At 44.0% G+C, this 23152-nt stretch overlaps 1 protein-coding gene across 1 annotated transcript in view; it reads right to left on the bottom strand.

Moving 5' to 3' along the window:
* The window catches only part of SUFU (SUFU negative regulator of hedgehog signaling), an 88054-nt gene that overhangs the window by 52267 nt on the left and 12635 nt on the right, over positions 1-23152 (bottom strand). The window contains exon 3 of the mRNA XM_042863651.1: positions 12781-12917. Within this exon, the coding sequence (XP_042719585.1) occupies positions 12781-12917 (137 nt within the window). The remainder of the gene's footprint in view (positions 1-12780; positions 12918-23152) is intronic.

The following is a 23152-nucleotide window of genomic DNA, read 5'->3' as shown; positions in this document are numbered from 1 at the left end:
TTACCAGATGGATCCTACTAGCTCTGCCCAGCAGAGCTGTCACCAGCTTCCTGCATCTCTCACCTGAGGAAGATGTGTTTTACAGCAGCTCTTCAAAGGATCACAATTATGCCTTCAGTAGCTTCTGTAATAGAATAGCCTCAGGATGGGGTGGAGACCCAGGCAAGAGAGGATGTTATACAGCAGGATTTTCTGCAGATTAAGGGCTGGCTCAAAATAGGTATTTAATGACAATTTATTTACAGATTGCATGGTCCCACACGGAGCCAATTGGAAGAGAAGCTTGCCTGTTATTTAAGGACGCTATCCTGTGTTGGGACAGACAAAAGTCAGAATATTTTACAACCATATGAATGCTTCAGTGTGAGAATCCTTCTTAGTTTTTTTTTTTTTGGCTCAAAGCTTGCTTCCTGAGGTTTTTCTTGTGATAAGACTCTGAGTGACTTGTCAAGGAGGCAGCTGATGGGTGCTAACTGTGTGACAATCGATATCGCTTTGGGAACATTTGCAAGCCCCTTCCCCCAGAGCTGCTTGTTCTGTAGAAGAGCGGAAGAGAGTGCTCAGCAGTGTTCACTGGCGGAAGATCTGGCTTGTGGCCAAACCGTTCCAGCTAAGTATGGAAGGCTGGGGGATGATACCATTGTATCTTGTGAAGGCAAGATGCAAGTTGGTGCCTCCCTGCTTCCTCTTATCTGCTGGCAAGGCCAGAAAGATAAGAACAAAGGAGGTTCCTGCTGAGATCCCAGAGCCAGAAGCTGCCACCGCAAGGAGAACTGACTCAACCACCTTGGGTTTGAGCTGTCACTCAAAGGAGAGCTGATTCGACCACTTTGGATTTGAGCTGTCACTCCAAAAAGAGCTGACTCAACCACTTTGAAGCATTGAAAAAGGGCCATCATCACCATGGTCATGGTCGTCATTGGCAACAGGACAACTCTGCCTGACGACCCACCGCTACTGAGGATCAAAGACGGAACTACGAACCTCGCTGGATCCATGGTGGTGACTATCTCCCTCTTGCTGCCTATAAAGACCCCTTGCTTCTTCTTTTCTATCTTTTCTATCGCCCTCCTTCCCTTCCCCCATTACCCTAATCATAATAGTGTCCGTTCTCCCCTTCCCCATTTCCCCTGATTAAGATTTGTAATAAACTGGTTGGACCAACATTTGAACCGTTGCTTCTTAATCTCACGCCGGGTACAGAGATAATAAAAGAACCTCCTCTCCCTCCTATAAATTGGAGCGAGACATTCAGCTAGGTGCAGCTAGAACAAATACACGTACAACAGCAACTAACAACCTCTCAGGTGTCCTCTGCAAGGGAGGAGAAATGCAGTGTGAGAGAAACACTCTGTGTTGTGGGACCTTTTACACATTCATGCATGTGGAAGCTCTCAAGATGAGCGTACATTTAGGTGGATACAGGAGCACTACAAGACTGCTGCCACTCATGATCATCCCTAGGTACTTAAGAGATTTCTGTTAAAGAACTTTTTAAGGGTTTGAAAAACTAAGGCGCTATCCTGCTCTGAAGGAGCCAAAGACGACACACAGAGCTTTAACGCCCAGCCTGAAAGAGGTCTCACACACTGCAAGACTGCTCCAAGATTTCTCTTTCAGTAAAAGTTACTCAACAGAAAAGGCAGGAAAGGGAGGATAGCCTGTGCACAAACACCTGTACAGTAATCACATCAATCTCCCAGGAAAAGTTACTCAGTTACCCTGACACTGGTTCTGAGTCTCCTAACAGAAAGCAATGGGACAGCTTAGAGAGCACCATAGTGCTGTTTCTCAGTGGTTGCTTTTAACTTAACTTCTCAGAAATTTAAAGCTTGCATGGACCAAACCTTTGTTTTAATTTTGGCAAAGCAGGAGGCTGAAAGGTGGGAAGCAAAGGAACCTTGCATTCACACACATTTATACAAAGTATTAGAAATATTAGATGAGCTCCACAAGCTCATTACAATAATGCAAGAGAAACACAAACTCTGTCCAAGAGCTATAATTACGGTTCAGATGCAAAATGATTAGCCTGTTTCTGGATCACCTTTTGAAACTCCATTCCACATGTTCCAATACAATTCCTTTAAGCCTCAGGTTTTCAAAGAAAAAGGAAAAGAGTCCACTTCCCACAGCCTCTGGGCTGCCTGCAGTCTCTGAATCCACTCTCCCAGTTCCCTTCCCCACCAAGAACAAAACGCTTTCCCTGCTGCGCCCATTTGCTGCCTCCTGGCTGAGCGGGCTGCTGTAAAGGTTCTTTGCATGTAAAGCTGTCAGAAGATGGTCTGTAATGAGCCCAGCATACCACAGCACTGGCAGACAGAGTGCAGAGCAGGTTAGGCAGAGCACACCATTTCAGTACCACTTGCTTCACAGATCTTCAATAGAAAGTGTAAGAAGGATATATGTAACAGCAAAGCCAACTTCCAGCTCTGCCTGCTCTCCTCTGCAGTTTCATCTAACATAGGCTGGTAGCTGTCAAGGAAAAAAACAAGTCCTTTTCATAAGACTACTCAGTTTGTGCAATCTTCACTCTCTCCTCTGCGCATCCCAAATGACTGCACAGGCAGTAAAAGAGGATGCTCCTATGACCGCAAAACAATCCCTGTTTTGTGGCTTTCAGCTCCTTGACAGGGGGAGGCAGCACTATTCTATGCAGAAGCCCTTAACTATTAGAGTGGCTGCTTCCGTTTCCCAGAAAAGGCTGAGTGGGACAAAGACCTCATATGTAAGAGGCCAGAGGACCTCACATCAGCAGGAGGGGGTTTTCTGCATTCCCTGAGCCATGCCCTTTGTCTCGCATTCCTGCCACAGCACAGGGTTAGAGCCTTTGTCCAATGCTGGATGGAACATGTGCAGCTTCTGCCTTGCTTCCTTACCCCAGGAGTCAGAACCACTCTTCTGGTCCCCAGTACCTGTGCTTTTCAGCCTTTTGTAGCAGGGATGCTCTGGGTAGAATGGAGAAAAGGCTTCCCTCTACCTTGGGTAGAAAACAGGCGAGATTGGTTGTGATCCTGAACTATGACCTCTCTTGATAAACAATTGCCAGAAGCCAGCATCCTGGGGTCCCCAGGGCATGAAGCCTGCTGGCTGCCCTTCCATTCTTCAGCTGTCACAAGATGCATCAAGGCGTCTCTGTGTATCCACTCCTGTTTCTTCCCCCCCCCCCCCTTCCAGAGGGAGCCCACTTGCAGTACACAGGCTGAAGTAACTCAGGCACTTGCAAATCTGATGTATGGTTGCATTTTATAAGTGCCACTGCTCTGTCTATCCATGACATTTGAGAGCAGTCTATAACACATGGATTGATGCAGAGCACAGAGAAGACAGATCCTTTTAACTTTTTTTTTTTTTTTAAATAAACCAGCTGAATGAACTGTATTGAACAGCTGAAAAGTAATGAGCCAAGTTCAATTCCCAGGCTGCAACAGGACAGGGGTTGACAGAATTAAAAGGGACAGCACCAGCTGAAATCCAGCCAACACAAACTGGGCCTAAACCTGCTTTATCTAAATTGCAGCATTAGCTAAAAACAAGCCTCTTCTTTCAGCCGCTGCTGAGATCCCTTGCTTACTGCCTGGAAATGCTATACAGGCAGAAGGAAGATTGCTTCTCCTCTATTTCAACAGTCTTTTATAAGGAACAAAGAGTTTCTGTGCCTCTGCTCCTGGCACAAAGTCTCCCCATGCTTTAGTGTCAGTGCAGCCTTTAGGGCACAGGAAGGTCATAGACCTGTGTTCAGCTGGGATTTACACACTGAGCCAACAACAGCTCCCTGGCAAGGCTCAGAACGACCCTTCCTGATCTCGTGAGGAAGTTGTTGATCCTCCTGCCCAGCCCAGGCTGATCCCCCCTGTGCTGACAAAGCAAAAAGCAGTATCACACAGCAGTGCTGCAGATCCCCTCCCCTCTAGTCCATGAGAAAGCATACAGCGCTTTTCAAACCTGGCTAGAGGGTTACTGGGAGTTTTGCATCAGTGCAGAAAAAGCAATTTGGTGCAACTTCCAAGCAAAGCACAGGGAGATGTTACTCAACAAAAGCAGCAAGCACTAAATGGAAGCGTTGCTTGGTCCCAGCAGCAGTGGGAGGAGTGGCAATAGGCAGGATGGAGCCCTGTGCTGGGACATCTGCAGTACTGCACAGAGGCAGCATCCTGCCATTCTGAGCAGAAAAGAGAAGTCAAGTACAGTCAGCCATCCAAAACCTGAGGTCAGGCCGTTCTGTTTATGCTGTAAGAAGAATGAGAGTAGGGCAGCGTGCAAGTGAGCATACCAGCCATGTGGTGACAGCAGCGCTGCACAGCTGTCACACCTGCAGCTCTGCTTCATCACTTCCTGCTCTCCAAGATCTGAAATTTAACACCAAGATCTGAAACCACTTCTCTGGCCCAGACAAGACTTGCAGGAACGACTGGCAGCCAGGTGCGTGTCAGCTCACTGCCAGGCAGGCACCACAGCTCCTCCGTAACAACTGCAGCCTCCTTCCTCCCTCAGCACTCAGCAGCACCATGAGTACACGTCCCTGCCTCACAAGCAGGGGGAAAGGCGCTGCGCTCAAAAGGTGCCCAAAATCACAGCCACACGAAGTGACAAACAACATTAAGCTCTGGAAGTCTGGAAAGAGGAAATTACACTTAGATCTGTTAGAGAAGGATGCGCCTCTGCATGCTGACCCATGTGCCAGCCTCAGTGCCACCAATGCCAGGATCCATCCTCTTCCTCTTTTCCTGTACTGAACCTCACAGACACTGTGCAATTAGTGCCACTACACTTCCTCTACAGTCCTGCTAGATGGCAAGACTCATGACATTAAGAAAAAGCAACCAAGGGTACTGGATATTTCTTTGAGAATGGAAAAGAGCAGCTATACTACAGTTTCAATAGATCCTGCTGGATCGAACCCAGAATAGTCACAAAAAAAACCCAGCCAAAACAGATCAGAGAAAAAAGTTTGATGCCAAAGTCTGATCAGTGAGAAGGCTTCTTGGAATTTGCTGGAGAGATGCCGCATCAGGAAAGCGGGCAGGTGCCTGGCTCCAAGAGCTCAGGTACAAATTCTGGTGGCTTACAACTGCATGCGCAGGCTGAGCGCAGTCAGGGCAAGCTGATGTCTCACAGGCAGCAGAAGGAGGGTTTGCTGCAGTTGGCGCTGCTCTGGGCCAGTTAATGGGAACACACAGGCAAAGGGAGCGAGTTCTACCAGCTGTGTCTGGCAGCACCTGTACTGCACTGTTTGGCTGCTGGGCACAGTGAACAGTTAAGTGCCAGCCCACACATTTCAGACCTTGAACAACCTGAGCAGGAAGAGAAATAAGAAGGTAAGAACAAATGTGGTCTCAGCTTTAATGTTTTCTCTGTGCAATCCTGGGACAGTATTTCAAAAGAACATGTACTTACACTCCTACACACTGTCTCCTCTTAGAGATATCTTTTCTACAGATGAAACTATTTTCCATGAGGTCTGTTCAGAGTGAAGTGACTGATCAGCTGCTTCTCTGGCTTAACAGCAGAGTCGCTGTTAAGAGTCTGGGTCGCTCTACAGCCAGTGCTTTGCTGTGACACCCAGCAGGACAAAACTCTGCCCATCCCACCAGGCACCTCGCTGAGGACTCGCGTGGAGCTGCCTGGTCCCAGCAGTCAGCACAGCGCACGGTGCCAGCCATAGCACGCAGCTCCCAGCTGGAGGATGGGGGACGTGCTGGGGTTAGTTTTGGAGATAGGGAGTGGGAAATATCGGGGAGGTGAGCTCATGGGCAGCAGCACACAGAGAACTGGATTTATTGCAGCGCCGCGGGACAGGGAGGAGCGAGGATGCAAATACGTAAAGGATGTGCGCTTTGCTCACAGAACAGCTTGTTTTATGGGAAATGTCTAAGAGGAATTAGGCTAAAACCCAACCAATTTCTCATGGACCACTGAATAACTATCAGATGATGAGAGCTTTTGGCCACAACAAACTTAGGTTAAATTGGAACCAGGAACAGCATGTTTCCATGCCCCTGTGCAGAACCAAGGCACACAACCTGCGTGCCCAGCTGTGTTCTACTCACCAACGGGCAGCAGCAGGCTGGGTGCTGCTCTACAATGGCACTGCACTGCTGTGTCTGCACAGAGTTCATTGTGCAATGGGTTCTGCTGAAATGAAATTCATGTTGATTTATACTACTTTGTGGAGTAAAAAACACAGTTAATCCGCCCATTTTTAATCTAAAATCCTGGAATACAAGAGAGAAACCAAGGCCAGCTCCACACTGGAAACTGGTCAATATTACAAACAGATGATAAAAATATATATATATATATATTTTACAGAGCCATAGCAACCAGAAGAGAACAATAAATCAGCCTATCATTAAAAACATATAAAGGCACAGTCAAGGGGGGGAAAAAAAAATAATAAAATCTATGAATTACTGGAAGATTTTATTTGGCTTTAGTTATCCTATTGGGAAGAAATAAACTTGGACAAACAAGCTAAACAAGCCTCATTTGTATTCAAGGAAGCGAGGAGTTTGTTTTGTTTTTACACACAGAAATTGGCCAGCGTTGAGAGTGTTTGAAAACATGTCAGCAAGGAAAGAGTCATTGAGGCTACGCATTGAAGCCTGCTAAACCCCTGAAGAGCTGAAGATGAGGTTTAGTGGTTAAGCAAGGGCAACAGGTGTCAAAGCATTCGCTAGTGTAATGGCTTCAGGTCCACGACCTCAGCCAAATCACTTAATCCTACTGAGTCTCATTTTCAGTGTAAAAGTTATACTGCCTGTCAAGTGCAAAGTGCCTCTGTGGCTGGGATTAAACTAACTTGAATCGGAGGAAAACTGCTGAATAAGAGCATCTTCAGCTGCAGTCCTTACCGCTCTCATAATCATGCTCATTTGCCAGAAGGGAAACTGAGGCAGCGAAGCTGGTATAATACACTCACATTGATTCAGTGCAATAATGACAGGCAGGAACAGCATATGGGTTTCCTCAAACTACAAACTATCCATCAGACAGGAATTTCTACCTGAAAAAAAATCACTGTCTGTCAGAGGTAACTACAGAAAGCTAGATATACCTCAGTGTGGGCTTGCTTTGCAGCCTGGCTTCTGAAGGCTTATAAACCTGCAGTGCATTGGGTGCTTTTGTGCATCCCTCCCCTTCGAGTAACTTTGGAAAGTTGGCCCACGGACTCGAACCACAAAGAACAGGACGGGAGTTCAGAGATACTGAGTTCCTACAGGTTTCACAGTAATAAATTGAGGACAAGACATTTCATACCTAATCCTTTGGAAAGAGAATCCCTCATAGTGAAGTGCAGAGAGTCAGCCATGCTCAGAGGTGCTTGTAAAGAAAATAACCCATAATCTATTACTGGTTCAGTCACTGTGCTGACACACTGCTATCAACACGTGTAACTTGTTGTGCATCTGCTGGAATCAGATCTGTCCAACACACTTTTCAGAAGGTGTAATAAGCTTTGCTAGGGAATAATTTAGTCAAGGTTATCTAAGGTCTGACAACTGCCTCTACTGCATGTAAGCAACTTTCTCCGGAAGTAATTGGCTGAAATCTCCATTAAATCATCATCTAAATGGAAACTGCACCTGACACACTTCCTTTGCCTGTATATTTTGTTACTACATTCTGCAGTTCCCCAGACACGAGCAACTCCCTACTACAGACCTAGTGAAAGATTTTCCTAACGACAAGCTGTGAGCCTACCTTACAGAAACATCAGCAGTGACAGGTGTCTCCTACCCTGCTGGCACACAGAGAAAAATATTACTTCATTCCCTACAGCAGTCTTTTGCATATTTGAAGACTGTTCTCCCATCTTCCCTCCATTTTCTCTTCCCTAGACTAAACAAATGCAGTTCTTTTGATCATTCCTCCTTAGGTCATATTTTCCAGACTTCCAGATCATTCTTACTGTCCTCTTGCAGACTTTACTGGGATGTATCTGAATTGAAGCCTTTTGCCCCGAACTGGAGCCAATGTTGTATGTTTCCTCTTGATGTGCTGACAGCAGTGTATTATATGTACCCCATGCAAAATACAGAACAGTTCTATTCATGCATTAGGACAGTTCTGCCTCCCTCTCAGACTGAACAGTGTTGGTTTAGGTACAGCTCATTGGTGAAACCAACTCCGAATTGTTTTCTTCTCCTTGCAAAACTGCTGCCCTACCCTGTCTGTCCCCAGCCAGTAACTGCATTGGGTTATTCCTGAAGAAGCATGGGAACTTGCACTTGTTGCACCCTACTGAGCTTCCTGCACACACGCATTCCAGATCGTCTCCTCACTTTGCTAAGTTCACTCTGAACTCCACCCCAAGCAATACAGTGCTTTGCTGCAAGTTTTGTCAGGATACTTTGCACTTCTATGACATCCCAAATTGCATCAGCCCTCGTACAGACTTCAGAGGAATCCCAAATCTACCTACCTTCTGTGGTTGATGACAACGCGTAAACAACTACTTAAGTCAAGACATCTAATCAGTATCGCATCCCCTTCTTTTTATCAAGATCACGTTTTCTTGGCTTGCTCACGTACCTGTTACATGAGACTACGTCCAAAGTCTCACTGCTACCAAGGTAACTAACATTCTTTGTTTCCTATAGCACCCATTACTATGATACAAATTAGTTTATTTCCACTTATTCTTGATAAATCCAGACAGGAACTTCCATTATTCCCTTAATGTCTTCCTACTGGTTGCTTAGGTGCCAAAGTCTAATTGACCAATAATAAATCTCGTGTCTTTGTTTTGTGGACAAGTTCTCCAAAATCTGTACCTTACAGCTGTAGATTTCTCTTTCAGCCGAGGAAACACAACAGCAGCAAGATCTCATACAAACAATGCATTTGTTTCCACGCATCATCCATGTTTTGCCCTCACAATGCATACATTTGAAAACAAACTTCACCACAGAGAGAAAAAATTCACAGATTTCAGTTTCAGGGAAATAAAACCCAAGGCCATTCTATACCAATCAAGCACTCTAATTCTGCAGGGCCTAAAGAGTTAACAACTGTAAGCATAAATTGGTTCCACCAACAGACATTCCCGGTATACTCACAAACCATGACAAGTTAAGGTCACTGAATTGTGCAAAGTTTCATTTTCAAGGTTTGTAGGATTGTTTCTTTTTGCAAACTAAAAATAACAGAGTTGGAATTTGTGGTCATGGTCAAACAGTGATAAAATTAAGAACAGATAAAGCCACAAGAACTTTTGAGATTTGCAAACTTGGTTTTCTTGAAGGAGGAGAAACAGTGCCATTTAATCAAAAGCACAAAGCATCAAGTGTTCCTTACAGTGAACAGGGCAGCCAAGGCTCAAGGATATCTGAAATCCAATGTAGAAGACACTCAAGTACAGCCACAGAGAGGGAGAGATGGAAACAACTAAACAACATTCATTTGCTTAACAGCCTTTGTAACAAAAATACATCGCCTGCAAGGACATACATTTTGAAATGCTAGTACACAGTAACAAGGTTTAAGACAGCAGTAGCTGCTAGATTAGTCTTCAGCTCCATCACCACCAGCTGAAAATGCTCAGGCTCAGCAAGAGCTTAACTACATCTTATCCTCCCATAACTACAACTGGACTCAGCAAAGCACATCTATGATAACCAAAATGTTGGCTTGTTACACAAGAGATAAGAGTTAAGCTCTCAGCATTCAAAGTAAACAATCCTTTGACAAGCCAAAGTGCCTGGAACCTACCCAAAAAGTTCCTGCCAGTTTTTTTTGTTTTGTTTTGTTTTTTGGTTGTTTTTTTTTCTTGCTTGTTATGAGTGGATTAACAAGCATTACTCAAGTTGTGTTGGTTCATCAAGTATTTTTAAGGCTATCTGAAGCACTAAAGAGTCACCACAGATTTTTAAACAAGTGACCAATGAGGTATAGGTACACTGGAGTCAAACAGTGCTTGTTGATGTCGCATTTGACAATTGCTCCAAATGGCACCGCCAGAAGAACTTGAGCAAAAAAGTACCTTTCATCCATCCTGCTTAATGCTGATTGGGTTTTGGAAACACCACCCCTCCAAGCACCTGGCAGCATTCAAGTTTTAACACCTGAGCAATGAAGTCGTGTGAAAGACCAACTTAAAACCAAAAATGAGCCCTCCATCTTGTAACTACCTTTCCAACAGCTGTTGATCCTGCTAGGCCAACCATCACCTTCCCACGCCAAGCCAGCACTCCTCCCAGCTTACACACTCTTGCCTTCCTGCTCTACAGGACTCTGGTTTCTCAGCCCCTCACACTGTGAGGCCCCAAACCAGACCCAGTATTTTAAGCCAGGCCTTCCAAGTGCCAAGTGGAAGAGGTAATAACTTCCCCCAGTCTGCTGGTCACGCTCTTCTCAGTGTAACCCAGTATGTGGTTTGCCTGCTGCATGATGAGCATACTGTTGGCTCATACTCAATTTCATATTCAAAGGGGTCGATTTATGATTCATACATACTCTGGGTTTCTTTTAATAATGTAACTTGAGAGCAAAATACCCAGAGGCTAGAAACTATTAAGTATATTTGAGCAGTGCCTTTAAAAAGTCATAGTAGATAATCAAAATCAGCATGGATAAGCAGAGGATAATACTGAAGGCACTTAAGAGTTCATGACAGAGCCTAACACACATGGGTACAATCAATTGCTCCTTCCAGTCTAGAAACAGTTTGCTTCGAGGTCAGAAAGCAGAGACAGCATTGGTGCAGGAAACTTGAGAAATCTTCCAGCACAACAATCCCTTTGCTTGGTAAAACTCCTTTAAGCAGCATTTTAACACTTTCCCTGGCTCAACAATACCAAGAAGCAGAAAGTGGTACCTCATCTACCAGGAAGAGCTGTTCCAGGGCTGCTGCACAAACCAGGGAAGTTTCTGCCCTCAGCACCAGCTCAGACTGAGACTTTCATCCTATGTTTTGTCCTGCTAAATCTCATTTCACTCCACACACGTCTTCTCACAGAAAGGTTGAGACAAGCAACTGCACTACTGGAGATTGTTTAACATGCAAATATGAGGTGCTGACATGACTGTAGCAGAGACTATACCAAACCAGATAACGTTAAAGGCTACATGAAGAGTCCTATATGTAATACAGTTTAATACATAACTTATTGTATGCTATACCTGAAGGGAAACCTTAGAGTCAGATGCTTTTGCCCAGATCCTGCAGTCCAGACACAGAAAATAAGAGTATGCATGTCAAGTACTAAAAAGTTAACGCCCTGAACAATTTAGGCAGGATAAGAACCTCAAACAATGGTAAGAGCCATTAAAGTAATGTGAACTCGGATGCTGAAGAGCAGCAAAAAACCAAGACAGAAAAGATTACAGCTGTAATGCTACGACGGGTGGAAAGTACCACGATAATAGCAGGGTGGCAAAGTCTTTGGCTGCAGCAAAGGAGAACAAGCCAAAGTGCAGCAGCTACGGATGCAGAAGTGAAAGAAAAGAGCTGCTTACCTTTGAAAGGCCTAAGGTAGGCAAGGATCTCCAGCAAGAGATGCCCACACCTCCACTGCCAACCCTTAAATGGGGCCTGGGAAGGGGTGGATCCTGGCTCCACTCCTTCCAGTCACTCAGCTGCACTGCCTGCACCTGAGCTCCTCTGGGTTGGCCCCACCTTCCCACCAAGTGCTCAATCACTGCTTCAGGCCGTGACTCAGCATTACCACTACAACAGGTGAGCCCAAACATAAATGGCAATTGGAGAAGATAGCTGCACCACAAAGGTTACAAAAATTCTTATATTATTTTAAACTTCAACAAAAGACATTCCCAGTACGAAGACAAGCAATAACCCATGCTGACATTGGTCTCTGTCAGTCAATATTTAGAAAAAAACACAAGAGTTACCACTGCCTTACCAGTATATGACAAGTTACCAGAGCAATCCTGTTTGCGCCTGGACCTCTCCCTTTTGAGAGTCAGCCAGCTGGCTGAAAACCAGCAGTGGAATCAGGAGTTACTCAGCAATTTATTAAGCAGCCAAATGCTACAAATTCAATAATCATTTCTTTGGAAGGTACTTTGAATGTAAAGGACCTCAAGCTCAGTTAAAAAAAAAGTTCTTATATTGTTATGCAGATTTTGTGATAGCCTTTCAAGTACATTATGCACTCAGCCACTCCACAGATCTTCACCTTCTCACCATACAAACTAATATCCAAGCAACTGGCACAACAAAATAGTTGGATGGTTCTTAACTTTCTGGTAAGTCTCCACAAGCACAGCTGATTCTTCAGTGCCAATTCTTTAGCCTTCCAAGCCCTGGCATCTATAATAACTTTTATGTCATTCCCGTCTTCTTATTTACACACACTAGCACTACTCCGCTGCACAGATCAGTGAAACCAACTGTTTCAAAAGTTATAGCCCTTCTACTGAGAAATGAGACCTTATCAGATGTGTGCCCCTCAGCCATTTCAAGATAAACAAGCGCGACACTTACATTATCTTCCCTCATCATGACAGAGCTGAAATGAACACCATAAGAAGAGTGCCAGTCCCTATACCGTTCCTTTCCCATAATCACTAACTGTTCTGTACCTTCAGTTTCTCAATATCAAAGACCTTAAATCATCCAAACAGCAGCTGGATTTTGTACCCAACAAGAGGGCTTGATGGAAGAAACCCAATGTTTTTGGCCAAATGTTCACACACAAAAAAAAACTCTCATAATTTGACAGAGCAACCGGGAGACCCAACCGTAGCACCATATGACAGATGCAGTCCTGAATGAAAGCAACAAGACGTGCAGTAACAGATTGAACCCTGCAGTACCTGACTGGAAGACGTATCTCGCTAAGCCTTGCATTAACTCTGCTGGCCAGGTAGGTGGAGCCGACTCCCCCGTTTCTCTCTTCAGTCGAAACGTCAACTCAAATCCAAAGCCACTTGGTCCGTCTGTTCCCGTAAACCTGCAAGTAGCCAAAAATGAAAAGTCAGAACATATTTTTGTTAGTCAGAACAGTCTACAATACTAGCTCTGTGGAAAAAGGCTGAACGTCCTTTTCACGTTCTCTTATTTCAGTCTACGCTAGCTCAAATGGCGTAACATGGATAGTTTAGCAGACGTAATAATTTCAAAGGTAACAACCATAGTAATGTTTTCAGCCAGAATCATGTTGTGAAATGTTAACTTCTTCTGGGTGACAAGTGTGATTTTTAGCAGCCTGATTTTGTTTTTAAAAGAAAGTTGCAAAATGTGCACAGATAGCTGCCCTAATTACACCTGCTTAAATGGGAGCACCAAAGAAAGTACCCAACAGAAAATGTTATTCCATTCTCCTGAACTCAAATTTCTGCATATTCACAAGTGGGCTGCAACCTTATTTTAAAACCAATATGCTTGTACACCTTCTCTTTCTGTATCTAGGAGGACAACAGAGGAAAAGCATTGAACATGACAACTACAGCTCATAAATCAGGACATTTGGCCATTTCCCCAAGTTGATGGAGACAGATGTCAGTTTATTTGGTTTGGTCTGACAAGGTCTCCCCAGGAGAATAAATTCATATTAGGAGCATCAGGAAAACAACAAAAAAGGAGCAAATAAAGGATGCTGCATATTACTCTGCTTCAACAAAACTAGTCCTTTACAATCCAGTATTTGACATTCCTACATACAGGAAAGATCTAAGTCCCCAGCAGCTAAAACTACTGCGTTTAGTCTGTGAATATGAGAAACTTCATGGACAAACATCTAGGCTCACAAACTCAAAAGCAAGGTAGGGACACCAGTTTTCTTCTTAGCACTGTCACCACACCCCCATCTCATTTGTTGTAAGTGTTCCAAGAAAGCAGATCTGAAAAAGAAAAGGATTTATGCTGGGCATAAAGACACCTCACAGAAACTTTCATAAGCCAGCACTGTTCTACAAACTCAAATCTACTTGTCCAGCATTGGCAAATTCTCTGGAGAAACTCTGTGAATGTCTTGGATGCTGGTACCTTGCTGACACACATGGAAGATACAATGCACAAAAGTGTTAACATTGTGCCTCCAGTAAAAGCAGGCAAGTGGAGCAGTCAGAAAAGCGATGAGAGCATTTTCCATTTGAAAAACACAGATCACTAGCAGTGCCATGACCGCTTCCAAGAGCTGGGAGGAGCGTTCCAACAGCAACAAGGTTGTTTGGAGCAGACGTGCTTTATAGCAACCCTGACTAATGGCAAGTGCTAAAATCAATCAAATTTAAGCATCAATGCACCTCCTTCATGATTCAATGCGGCTTTAATATGAAGACTCTTCAAGGAAAATTTTGTGGTAGACTTGAAGATAAGGCAAGAAAAACAGTTAAGTAATACACCCAAGGACAGAGCCCAACTGTGAACAGCCCGCAGAGATAACTGAACAGCTGTGCCTGGAAGCAAGAGGGCTGGTAGGGAAAGTCAGACACAATAGAAAGGGAAGAAAACAATATAGCGAATAAAGACTTATTTGTGTATATATGCAAGTGTGCCTATTTTTGTTTCTGTGTATATAATCCTCAAAAAAGAATTTGAATTTCATGTACTACAGAAGCAAACGCTCCAAAAATACAGCAGGTAACACATTTTATAGCGGTCATTTGGTACACATAAAACCTCTTTTAGGAAACAAACGTACTTTGAAGCAATAAGCCAAATAATTACATTTGGTTCTACAATAAAACAAGAGCTTACTGAATAACTGGACTGCCAGGGATCTCAGAGTGGAATTTGGATGGGCAGCAAAACCTGCGTGCTGCGATCCTGCTTGCAGCTGTGCCAAGAAGATTGGTACAGGGTGGTGATGGCCTTGTAAATTCAAAGCTGTACTTTTTACATTAAGCACCCCTGTTGTGTTTTATTAGTTTCACGTATCAGTTAGCAAAAGAAAAACAGAAGTATTTCATAGGGGGAGAAAGAAAAATGCTTCAAAGCGGGTAATATTCAGGGACTGATTCCAGGAAAAAGCATTCACCATAAACTGCAATGCATTATGAATGGGTCAGTTTTTGAAAGGACCAAAGTTAACAAAAAGCCTTCCAGCTGAACTTACACAGTTAATTTTTTTGGAAAGTAAGATGGCTCCCTATTGAATTTCCTCCTTTCAAGGCAAGTTCTGAAACAACACTCTCATTTTGAATAACTTTTGCTTTTGTGTTTTGTTTTGTTTTTTGAAACTCCACAGATTCCCTGCTTCAGGGGTAGGCAGAAATAACCACTTAACAGAAGACCACACGTGTTTTATATTGATCCATAAGCAAGTTACTGAGTAATAGAGGTGTTCAGGTGGGTTTCCAGCAAATTTAAAGCAAAACAAGATACGGGAACAAGGCTGGCCAGCAACATACCAATAACTGCAAAATGGCAAAACTGACAGTGAACGTTACTCACACAGATTTTTGTTTCATAAACAACACAAGAGCCTTAAAAGAGAAGAATTGCAAGAAGATACATAGAGTAAAAGATAAGTAAATGAACAGTAAGTCAGTTTCCTTCTAAGATCTTAAGAATCCCTGAAGAGTTGGCTTTAAAATTCTTTAGAAGAGTCAGTGGTCACAGGCTGTTGACATGACACTGCTTTGTTAGGAAATTTTAAATACATGCAATTCCCCTGCATTGTACAGTTGTTCAAAGCAATTCATCAATAAAGCCTTCGATATGAGCCCATTTCAGTTTAGTTATTTGGTTTTGAAAATTTGTGGCAGGTGACTTTAAAAACCTGTGATCATTTAAAGAAAAATCATTTCTGTTTAACTCAGACAAGTCTTCCACAGAATGAAAGAAATATTCACCTTCAGAATGCAGCGAGGGTAGTCAACTTCAGCCAGTGTTTTTTGCCAAAGCTTTTGCTTTTATTCTTCCAAAAAAGTATATTATTTGAAAATTAGTCAAAAAAAGTTCAAACAGCTATCATAAAATCTCTCAGTGAACAACTGCCCATAAATCCTTCAATCCCAGGATCCAGCCACACCATATATGAAGTCAATTTTATGCCCAGCTGCTGACTCTGGGGTCGCCTTTCCTACAGAAGCTCAGTTCAATTGCAAAGTAGCCTGGAATAAATCCTGAATTCGCCAGAAGCTGAGACAACAGGATGGCAGGAATCCAACACAATGGATACTCTAGCAGCCTCAGGTCCCAGAATGCCCTGTTATAAGCTAAAGGCCATTAGACACGTGGACCTTAAGAGCGGAAGGCCAAGGAAACAGCATTTGATCCCACACAATGGTAAGAAGACCCTTCCTTCCTATCTGCACAGTGGGCAGCTGCTCTTTCCCCAAATCACCCGTTTTCCTTTTGGTTCAAACCTTACCAATGAGACAAATGGTGCACCCATCCCAGACACAAAACCTATCTGCAGCAGGGGAGCTCATCATGTGAGACCCATAAACAAGTTAATGCACACTAGGACACTGCATCACTTCCACATGGAAATGCAGGACTCCCAGCACTGCCCCTGCTCGCAGGGTATCCCAGGGACATGTGGGATGTTGAGCAACCACGCTAAAAGGCACTGCATCTTGCAGATGTTCAAACTCAAGCTCCATACCCCAGCTCCCAGTTTTCACAAAACTTCCAAGAAATTCCATCACTGAGCTTCTTCAGGCTGGCCACCATCAACCAGCAAGCAAAACATAAATTGTTCCTCCAAAAGACAGAGACTGAATAAGCCTCAAGCCCACAGAAAATTGGGGTGAAGGGGGAGAAGATAACCCAAAAAGTAATTAACACTCCTCCCAGCTGTTGTGCACAGTGGTTTTGAATGCACAGCCCTGCAAAACAGTCTCCAGGCATCCTGCTAGGGCACACAGAAGTGAGCTGTGCTCACAGCCCTTCCCATTCACCCAGAGGCACAGCACTCCCTCCTTGTTTCTTCTTTCCAAGCGGACAGGAAAGCACCCATGCTGATCCCAGGTTAGCCTGACCTCAGCTCCTGTGTAAACCCTGCAGGTAATACCTCTTTATTACAGGCTTTGGCTCTACATTGGCAAGCCTTCAGTTCTCTTGGTGGTTTCTCTGTGAACAAGAGACATGGAAACCGGGGGGTTGGTTTTGAAGTTTCTTTTCCTTTATTTTGGTTGGGTTCTGTATTTTTATTATTATTGCTTTTCTCCTTCTGAATCTGAAGGTGTCCAGTTCATCCAACAGCCAATTTAAGCTTTGGCTGGAGCTCAGTTCTCCACCCCAACCCTGAAGGGCATCACGCACCGTTTCTTCAGCAATACAGTTTCAATACAATAGTCCCAAAGTGTCTCAGCTCTACAGGAATACCACAGTGCCAAACCAACCAACACACTGACAGCACATGTGCCAGAAAGAAAATTCAAAAAGCATGTTTTGTATCCACACATAGCCCCAGGTACATAAACTGAAAGTTGCAACACAGCATTGAGTTTCTGTGCTAACACATCTGAATATTTCACATAGTTTGCTCTATGCCTGGCTTCTGCTGAGCCCTGCACTTTCGAGTGAAAGGGCTTTGTTGTTTTTTATTTTAAACCATCCCCCAACACTAAGAGAAAAAAAATCCTCATTTTCCCCCAAAGGCAGTAAGCACAAGGAGACAGCCTGGGTTGAGTTCTGCCAGCCACTGCTTTGCCCCTCCGACAAGAGAGGGCATCACCTCTACCACCAGCCCAGCTCTGCAGCAGCCATGTGAGTGTTCACAAAAACAAACAGTGATGGAGAAATTCTTAGCTTGCTGCTGCCCACTGGCACCCATCAGATAGTTTTATATTATGGCTACAGTGGTAATGGAAGGCTCTGGTATCTGCCAAGTCAAATCCAACCCTACACTTAATATCAAAACCTTTTTTTGTCACATGAACAAAAACAAACCATTTGAAAGCCAAAGTCATATATATTGCACGCCGTTCTTTGGTTTAGAACTCTTTATCTACTCAGCAAATCTACAGAACAGACCCCAGTGCAGCGCTGCACACAGGCTGAAGACGTCTGGCTTGTTCCTTTAATGAGGTAAGAGTTTCACTGACCATGATATTTAGTTCCAGCAAAAGAATCCAAAGAAATAGAGGCCCCTTTATTTACAGAGCTGAGCCAGCAGCCTCTCGAGCCCCCCCTCCCCATGCTGCCAGCCCCCTCCCGAAGCCACACACAGAGAACTGAAAGGCTACTTCCCTCTGCAGCAGTACCCAGGGCATTTTTCACATCAAATAAGCCAGCTTAAGAGGATCAAAAGCCAAACTAGCCCTTTGCTTTAAAGGCAGATCTGAAAGCCAGAGGCTTTTCAGTTTAAATCGAAGCTATTTGCCAAAGCATTTTCATTCTCTCCTTTGCAAGCAACTAGAAAAGATTTGCTTTGTTGCAGTGTGAAATGGCAGTATTTCTGAAATGCTGCTTCGAAAAGCAACACAGCACTGGACAAGGAGCAGAGTGTACTGAGTGTTTATTTTTCGAGAGTGTAAGAGTAAGCATATATAAATATATTACATGTACAAGCCCCCAGAACGGGAGTTTGCATAGGGAAACACTGGCCCTTCTCTACATTTATCTCAGCCAGGAAACAACAAGAAAGCTCTTTCAGAGTCTGTGAGAATAGTTAGGAATGAGCTTTCAGAAGTTACAACCCTGCTCCCAGCAACTGCAGTGAGATGGAAGGTGTTTCTCTGGGAAGGGAAGTGAGGGCAGGCTCACGGTGCACCACTCAGTGAGCCCAGCTTCAGTTTTCAGCTCCATCACGGCTACTTTTGGGAAACTCTCATGCTGCCTCTGGCTTTGACTCCTCCACTGCATTTCTTAACATCTTCTACCGAGACAAAGCCTCCTGCTCTGTTGTTTGTGAGTCCCTCCGCTGTTGTTTTGAAGGCTGCAGAAATACAATACCCCTAACATTTCTAACTCTGGTATCAGTAAGAGCTGCTGTTATTTTCATCATAGTCCTAATGCTACCTCAAAAACGAAGTTCCAGCAATTGTGCTTCTGTGGCTCTAAGCAGTAGGGATCAGCCCTGCCAGAGCACTGGGTCATTGGAAAAGCTGGATAAACCCAAGCAGACAGGCCCATGGCTCTATGACAGCAGAGCACCATCCCAGGGGATCTCCTATCAGCCAGTGAGGATATTACTGTTAGCAACATGGAGCAACAGAAAAGCACCGGGGCATTTAACAAGTGAGCTGACGTGACAGACTTCACAGGTTTTGTCTGAGAAAAATAGAAGCCACTTCCCTTCTGCTGCTCACATCTGGCTATGAACAGCATCACAAAGGGTGGTCTTCTGCCTGAAACCCAAGCGGAAGCCTGGAACAACATCTCATCTCCAGGCTAGGGCACTGGTTGCTGTGCCCCAGGTAAGACTGCTCAGACTCAGTCTCCTGAATTTAGACCCCAGGCACTTGCACCATGTCCCATCACCACAAGCAAACCATTCACAGATTCCAGAAGTTAAGGGAAAAAGAAACGACTCTCCCAGTACTTCCACCATCTTGCCTAACAGGAAATGGTTGTTTTTAGTTCAGCTGTCAAACCACATAAAAGTTTCATTTGAGAGCCCTGACGGTATGCACAGCATCCCCCCAACACAAAAGGCTTAAAAAGCACCCAGAAAAGTTCCAGCCCAAACACACCTGCTTATTCCCATATTCTCCCAGATTGTCTCCTAGCATCAAAAAAGCATCAATTTTGAAGAAAAGCAATTGTCCCTGCATTTGTCAGATGTTTTTATCTGGCCATCAGATGGTTATCTCTTCAGAGTGCTCAGCAGGAAATTCCACAAGTTCTCACTGCCCTGAACCTGCGCACAGAGAGCTTTACTGGACTCTTTTCTACCTTGCTTAAAGAAAATGCTTCCCACAGAAAAAGGGAAAACATGAATGCGAAAAGAACACACGCTCAAAGACTTCTATTAATGTAAAATCAAGGTCAGGCAGTAAGCAACACATGGCTCAAGATGTCCGGCAACAGGGCTGCTGTTTGGAGATGGCTTTCGCAGTGAGCCACATCAAATGTGTGCCATCAGTTAAAAGGAAAACCTTTCTAGAAACAACAACTGCAGTTGTTCTTAGAGAATTATTCTGACATCTAAATCCAAACACATGTAACTCTTTGCAAGCAGGTTTCTCAGCTTTCTGAAATACTCCAGTAGGACCCACTTACACCTACCCAAGTATATGTTTTCTGAGGGAAGTCTGTGAATTGCTTTGTTGCCGGCGAGGATGAAAACACAACTCTGCTTCACTGATCTACCATTCAGCAGTGGTATGATGGAAAATAATGACAGCAATCAAACCCAGGAGCTGGATGCTGCGAGGCTGTGGAAGCCACCCCTCCAAGCAGGTGTTAACCAGAGAAAAAGCAATAAAGCAAAACATCACGGCCAAGAACACAGGTAGGAACTTTCACTACTGGCACCACATCCAAACCCAAACCAACAGGACCCACAGTTGATAATTCACACACATGCTCCCCTTGTTGTGACAGAAGCAGTTGCTGCTATCAGCTCCTACCCACTCACATGTGAACCAGCCCCAGAACTAGGCTGTCTCCTGCCCAGCATGTTAAAGTAAACCTCTGTCAGTTTTCAGGTCACTTTCATGTGCTCAGCTGCAAATGAAAGCAACTTAGGGGTTGCTTCTTGAGGTTCAGCTGTCCCTGCCATGAAAGCAGTGGTATCTGAAGGAAGGACAAGATTCTGCTTCACTGTTGGAGTTAATCCCTTTGAGCTATAAGGGCTTGGAAGCATTATCCCCTCATTCTGGAGAGTGCCAGCACACAGCCATACCTGCACGAACAGTATGCGTGCAGATTAAGGGCAGAAGGCTATAATGGCTCTGTCAGTGCCAAAGAGATCTGCTTAGTTATTAGCACTAAGCAAGGAACTGCACAATACTTCTGCAGTCCAGAAACAGCATCTGGGTGATAGAAGTATGAATCCCTCCTGTAGTGCAACCACCCTGTCATCCTCCACAAGTTCCTTTGAGTTCCTTCAGAATTTCATTCTCAGATGTAAAGTAAATAACACTGTTTCCCCACTTCAGATGGTAATGTGACACACTGATGATATAGTAACTGCTTGTATATTCTGGCTGTAAAGGTCACCGAAAAGCTGGGAAATTAACTCATATTCTACACAGCATGAACAAATACTGAAAGTGGGAAATGACTAAAACACCAAAATATGAAACAGGAGGCCGCGTGGAATACGTCACACTTTACCCCAGCAAAAAGATGTCTACGTGAGGGCAGCACTCTTCTTATTTTCTGTACTGTGGCACAAGGATGCTGCCCCACCAGTTGGACTAATAAGACCAAATCATTTCACCCTTCTGCTTCCAAAACATGCATTCAAAAAAAATACCCACATGAAATCAAGTGATTAGAGGGCTGGGCAGAATAGCTAGCTAAAAAAAAAATAAACTGCAAACCATCTCAAAAAGTTCACTCAGTGGCTGGGCTCTGAGAAGACATAAGTGAAAGGCCAGCGTTGGTCAGCATGGCTGGGGAGGACAGCACTGCTGCGAGCAGCTGCGAAAAGGGCACCGACTTTCCTCGCAGTGTCTGCTGGCTCCTTCCTAGCTCCTACTGTGGAAAGTCCTGCAGCTGCTGGGAGGAATCCATTCGCATAACAAAGGAGGCTTTCAAAAGCAGTAAGGCAGGGAGGAAAGAATAAGAGAAAAACCCAAAGCTAGAAACTACACTGACAGCTACAGCTAGTTCACTGTTTGTAGCGCTGCCTACAAGTCTCAGGCTCCAACAGGTTACGTAGAGTGTGAACATTCCACAGCATTACTCCCGTTGCTTCGCCACTGGTTTAAGAGCAGAGGTAAAAAGAAAAACATAGGAAACAACTTCATCAGAGCCCTCAGCACATTTTAGGATTCCTGTACGATTGAGTTCTCAGCAGTGCAAACAACGAGCTTAAGGCACAAAAGGTATTTAGGAGCTCTGAGGAAACTGAAGGCCAAATTTCAAGTGGAGATTAAATAGCCGTTACCTACTGGATCTGAGACCCAAGCCTGTATGTTTTACTTCATTAGCTGCAGAAATTAAGATGCTTCCTTATTTGCTGAAGTGGTATCTGGCCTTACTTCATTGCAAAGGGTGCATTAAAAAAAAAATCACACTAATGAGCACCATCAAGTTTTAACCAACTCAACAGTATGGAAACAACCTTGGGGGATGAACTGTAATTCCAGGGACAAGAACATCCCACATCACTGATGAAAGGCTCCCAAAAGGGGGGAAAAAAAAGAAAAAAAGAGACAGCTGCAAGGAAAAGTCCACTGTATTCTTATTATTTTTTAATTAATCTGCCATTAAGTGTTAAGCTTCTCCTGAAAGACCATCATTCCTTTGGAAGTTTAGAAACTCAGAACCTTCCAGAGGCAGACATTTAAGGCTGGTATTTTTGAGTTTTAGAAATAAATACCTGACTTACAAAAATACTACACATACTCCAGCTGCTGCAAGATTAAAACCAAAACAAACACAAGAGGATAAAATAAATCTTGGCCTCTTTAAAAGAAGCAAGGGAAGAAAAAAACATTTTTTCCCCTCCTCATTTCACAGTGAGTGCAGGATTACACCTAAAGGTAAACTACTGTGCCTCTCAGCCAAACCAGTTATGGAAACTGCACACTGAATCAGTTTCTCTTACTAACAGGAGTGAAGCTAGGAGAGAGAGATTAACTTACTGCATACTTCAGTACCACTTAGGTTTTGGTACAAGAAGCACAAGCACTCTTTATGCTCCTGCTTAATTTCCAAGGAATAACCTACTCAGTAAAACAAAGCTCAGCATCCAACTCATCACAGCAGTTCTGTTACAGAAAATCCCCATCCATCTCTGAACACAAACCTCTTCGCTTTTCTGCTTAACGTTACTCTTCTGGGTAAAAAAGAATTCAAGGCCCAGAGACACATTATTTTTTGTGTAATAACATTATACATATGGATTCAACTTAGCTAGGAAATGTCAACTTAAGGCTTGTCTTCATGAGGAAATTTACTGTAACCAGTCTACCAGTATAATTATATTGCTGTAGTTCTACTGCTAAAATTCCCCCGTTGAGCCTTATTCATAACAACAGCAGCCTTTATGGTTTATTTTTGTCGACTATGCCAAAAAAGGCCCCTGCTCCAGAAAGGCCACAACAATCCACAGGGGAGGCGGGGGAAGGAGCAGCACCAGTAGAGAGAATAACAGTTCAGGAACGGCAGAATCCT

This window comes from Lagopus leucura, unplaced genomic scaffold (assembly GCF_019238085.1).
Source record: "Lagopus leucura isolate 7727_CA_CO unplaced genomic scaffold, USGS_WTPT01 Super-Scaffold_741, whole genome shotgun sequence".
Taxonomy (NCBI): Eukaryota; Metazoa; Chordata; class Aves; order Galliformes; family Phasianidae; genus Lagopus; species Lagopus leucura.
Note: the sequence above shows the minus strand (reverse complement) of the source record. Positions and strands in the feature narration are given on the sequence as shown.